At 64.3% G+C, this 4,087-nt stretch overlaps 1 protein-coding gene across 1 annotated transcript; it reads right to left on the bottom strand.

Moving 5' to 3' along the window:
* Nucleotides 1-275: 275 nt before the first annotated feature.
* LOC113961930 (maestro heat-like repeat-containing protein family member 6) lies at nt 276-3,803 on the bottom strand (the record flags this gene model as incomplete). The annotated part of the gene is made up of 10 exons (XM_027672636.1): nt 276-644; nt 846-947; nt 1,106-1,255; nt 1,389-1,565; nt 1,776-1,913; nt 2,085-2,199; nt 2,479-2,616; nt 2,705-2,892; nt 3,138-3,285; nt 3,556-3,803. Coding segments are annotated over 10 exons (1,773 nt in total), but the record flags the coding sequence as incomplete, so codon positions are not given.
* Between the last annotated feature and the right edge of the window lie 284 nt (nt 3,804-4,087).

Below are 4,087 nucleotides of genomic sequence, written 5' to 3'. Positions count from 1 at the left end.
GGCTGGAAGAGGCAGGAATGGAGACTACCAGAATGGGAAGAATGGAGTTCTCCGTACAGCTCTGATGATGTGGAGGGTTTGAAGTGCCAGGTTTGAAACGGCAGGGCTGTCATCAGTCATGCCTTGAAGGGCTGGAAGAGAAAGGAAAGAGAGCCAAGGTGAGGCCAGGGGTGGGGGGACGCGAGGAGCCCCTCCTGGCCGGGCCATCCCAGGCAGCTCTTGCCATGACCAGGAGGGAGCAGGGCCCAAGGGGATCAGCTGGACGGTGCCTTCCCTCACCCTGGCAGATGAGCTGCAGCTCTGGCTGCTCCTGCTTCATGGACCTGGCGGCGATCCCTGGGAACACAGAGGCTGTCAGGGCCCCAGAGGCACAGGTCCCCCCCATGGGGACGCCCCAGGGCTGGGCTGGCCCAGGGCGGCAGCAGGCGCCAGGCCACTCGGGGCTCCACATGCCCTGGGCCGCATCCTGCTGCCGCTGCAGCAGCCGGGGCTGGGGCCGAGCTGCAGCGGGGCGGGGAGGGACCCCGGCCTTGTGGCTCACCCAGGAACTTGATGGCCAGCTTTCGCAGGGGCTCCTCTGGGCTCTCCAGGTACGGCAGGGCCTGGCGCACATACTGGCCCACTCGGCTCCTGTCCTTTTCCAGCTGCAAAGAGCGCCAGGGCAGGGAGGGAAGGCTCGGCTCAGGCTCTGCCCCTTGGCCGGGCGCTCCCTGCCCCAGCACGGGGCTCCCCTGCCCGCAGAGCCCTGAGGCCCGGCCAGCAGCCGCTGGGGCCGGGCGTTGGGGGGAGCAGAGGGCTGGGTGCTCCTGGGGAGCCAGGGACTGGGGCTTTGGGGCCGTTCTTACCAGGCACTCGCCAAACCTCCAGGGCTGCTCCATGGTCACCAAGTGCTCAAGATCCCTCCACTTCAGGAACCTGGCTGCACCAAACAGTGCTTCCCGAGAGGCCTGCAGAGCAACAGAGAGCGGGCCATGGCACCGCAGCCCAGGGCACAGCACCCGCATCCCTGCACCAAGGCCAGGAGGAGGCTGCAGGCGACCGTGGGCCAGGGCAGGTGGCACAGCAGCCTCCTGCCATGGGGACACCAGAGCCCACGAGTCCTCACCTCTGCCACACGCTGGTTCTCATCGTGCCAGTTGAAGTAGAATGGCACCAGCCTCAGGTACACATGTGGCTTTAGGCTCTTGTTCTTCTCTGTTGCTTCCATCACCTCCCGGAAGAGGACCATGGAGAGCCGCTGCTGCTGGCTGTGCTCCTGCTGCAAAGGAAGAGCAAAAGACCTCAGCCCTGGCTTCTCCAGGCCCACCGGGGCACAGGCCTGAAAAGACACTGGGCCCAAAGTTTCCTGGCAGCACTCAGTGCCCACGATGAGGGACACAGAGCCTTACGTTGTCAAAGAGTGGCCGCAGCGCCTCAAGCAACTTCAGGGCAGTGGGGCTGGATATTTGGATGGTTTTCAAGTGCAGCACATTGATCAACGCAGAGAGGGTCATCTCAACCGCGTCTGTGTCTGCATCCTGCAGTAGCTCCAGGAGGCCTTCATTCAGGCTCCAGATGCTCTTAGCCTGTGTGGAAGACAATGCTGTGGTGCAGCCCCACGCTGCTGCCGCGGGGCCCAGAGGCCAAAGGCGCGTCCCAAAGGAGTCGGGCAGCTGAACGGGGAGGAGGAGAACTGGGAGCAGCTGGCACAGCTGCCAAAGGCCAGCCAAGGCCAAGCTACTGCCTTGCACAGCCGCACGCTGCCGGCCCGGCTTCAGCCCCTGCCCCCTGCTCACCAGTGCGGGAGCCTTGCTGATCACCACCAGGCCTCGGAGCGCCAGGCGACGCCTCTCGGGGCACTCACTCCGCAGGTGCCTTGAAATAATCTGCAGGACGCTGAGCCCACATTGTCTGGGGTTCAGGCAGTGCAGCACCTGAAAGGCAGGGAGCAGTGACGGGGTGCCCGGCCGGCAGGAGCCCGGACCCGCCCGGGGCTGGGCCCAGGCAGCAGCACAGGGTGCAGGCACCGTCCCAGGCGGCTGCGGCTGTGAGAGGGCAGAGAGGGGGAGGCAGCTGGGCCAGGCAGCGCTCGCCATCAGGCTCACCTCCACCAGGAACGCCAGGGCAGGCAGTTCCCACAGGGGCTCTTCCCTGCTGAGCCGCGGGAGCAGGTTGGCGGCGACGCTGCGGCAGAAGGAGCGGGAGACACGGCACAGCTCCCTGCAAGGGGGAATAAAGGCACCAGAGACCCTGAGCCAGGTGGGTAAAGCTCTCCTGGGACTGACGCACACAGGCCTGGTCTTTGGCCACCAGCCTGGGAGGGCACACGGGCGCTTTGGGAGGTGGCTCCTCCTGTGCAGCCGCCCCTCTCCGCCTTTGCCACTCTGCTCAGCCATCCCTGGCTGCCAAGGCCCTCTGGCCCAGCAGCACGGGCACTGTGTGGGGTGGCCTGTGCACAGGGCAGAAATGCCGGGGGCAGTGGGGAGAAAGGGCTCTCACCTGGCCAGCAGACCCACTGCATAGTGGTGGGTGTCAGCCTTGAGGAGCGTGTCCCAGCCACACTTGCGATGGATCACCATCACCACGTCCTCATCCAGCAGCTGGCGCAGCAGGGCTTTGACGGTCTGCACTGCAAACCTGTGTGCAGAGCACAGCCCAGGTCAGGCGCAGAGCCCCGGCCCCAGCCCCGAGGGCGTGGCAGGGAGAGAGGACTGGGATGGAGCACCTGTTGGGGTTGGGGGGAAGGCTGCGCTGCTCCCGGCATCGCCCCCAGAAGGTCTCGACCTCCTCTGACATCTCCTCTGTGCTGATGAAAACTTGGAAGAGCAGAGTCAGAAGGAGGCGGGGCAAATTGGTCTTCACTGCCCCTGGGCACCAGGGCAGCTGGAGGATCTCCCAGAGTGCCACAGTTGCCTGCCAAAGACAAAGCACCCAGAGACAGCTCTCAGGGCCCAGATGTTCATGTGGCGGGGCCCCAGCATGGCAGGGAGAGGTCAGGGGAGACACAGGGGGATCCCCCGGCCTGGTGGCCCTGAACTTGCCCCTAAGCCAGGGTTGCAGCCTGGTGCCTGAGGCAGGGAGAAGCAGTGGTGAGGGAGGATGAAAAGGTATCCCAGAGGAAAGCTGGGGCTGAGCAGAGGCCAGCTCAATAAACTCACAGCCAGGGCAAAGACATCGCTCTCATCCCCATCCAAGGTGCGTGTCCTGTGCGCTGGCCAGAATTCCAGCGCACGGAAGAGGATCTGCAGCACCGGCTCCTTAGTCCCTCTGGAGGAGATGAGCGTCCTCCACATGGTGCGAGCAGCTCTGTGGAGTCAGAACTCTGGCTCAGGGGCGTCTGGGACACAGCGCTGTGGCCTGGGCATCTGCAGGGCCCAGGTGACAGAGCCACGGTGCCTTGTGGGGCAGGGAGGCAGGCTGGCCTCAGGATTGGGGGCTTGACATGCCAAAGCTGGCAAAGAGAGGAGCTGGAGTGTCCTGGAAGTCTCCATCTCTCTGGCACACCATTTGGGACAGGTTGTCCAGGGGGATGGGGTCTAAAGGCAGGGGAGTCCTCAAGGCAGGTGGGCCCCATACCTGTCACAGGCTGGGGCAGAGCGCAGCAGGGTCACTGCAACATCCACAGGGTGTGCCTCGGTCAGCAGGACAAGAGTCTTGTCCAGCCTGTGCTCAGCAGACACATTGGACGTGAGCCACTGGTGGATGCACCTGACTATGGCCGGCACCTGGAGGGGACACGGGGAACAGTTGGAGAGCTGCCAGAGCCAGCAACTTGCCCAGCTTCCCCCAAGAAGTGCTCCCCTTGCCACCACACTCTGCTGCTCTCAAAGGCTGAGGGGGCCCAGCGCAGCCGGCGTGAGGGGCCACAGCATCCCTGGGGCACTGGAGCCCTGGCCACAGGCTGCTTACTTGCTTCCCGTTGTAGACACCGCTCTCCACAAGCAAATCCAGCAGGGCAGCGCTGGTCTGGGCATTGAAGAGGTCCCAGTTTGCCGTGCCCCCAGTGGCCATGAAAGTGGTCTCTTCACGCCAAATGCACCTGATGAATCTGCAAACCAGCTAGAGGAGGAAGGCAAGGAAGAGATGGATGTCCCCTGGAGGGCTCTGA

Source organism: Neopelma chrysocephalum, unplaced genomic scaffold (genome assembly GCF_003984885.1).
Source record: "Neopelma chrysocephalum unplaced genomic scaffold, ASM398488v2 Primary Assembly neopelma1_97504, whole genome shotgun sequence".
Lineage (NCBI taxonomy): Eukaryota > Metazoa > Chordata > Aves > Passeriformes > Pipridae > Neopelma > Neopelma chrysocephalum.
Note: the sequence above shows the minus strand (reverse complement) of the source record. Positions and strands in the feature narration are given on the sequence as shown.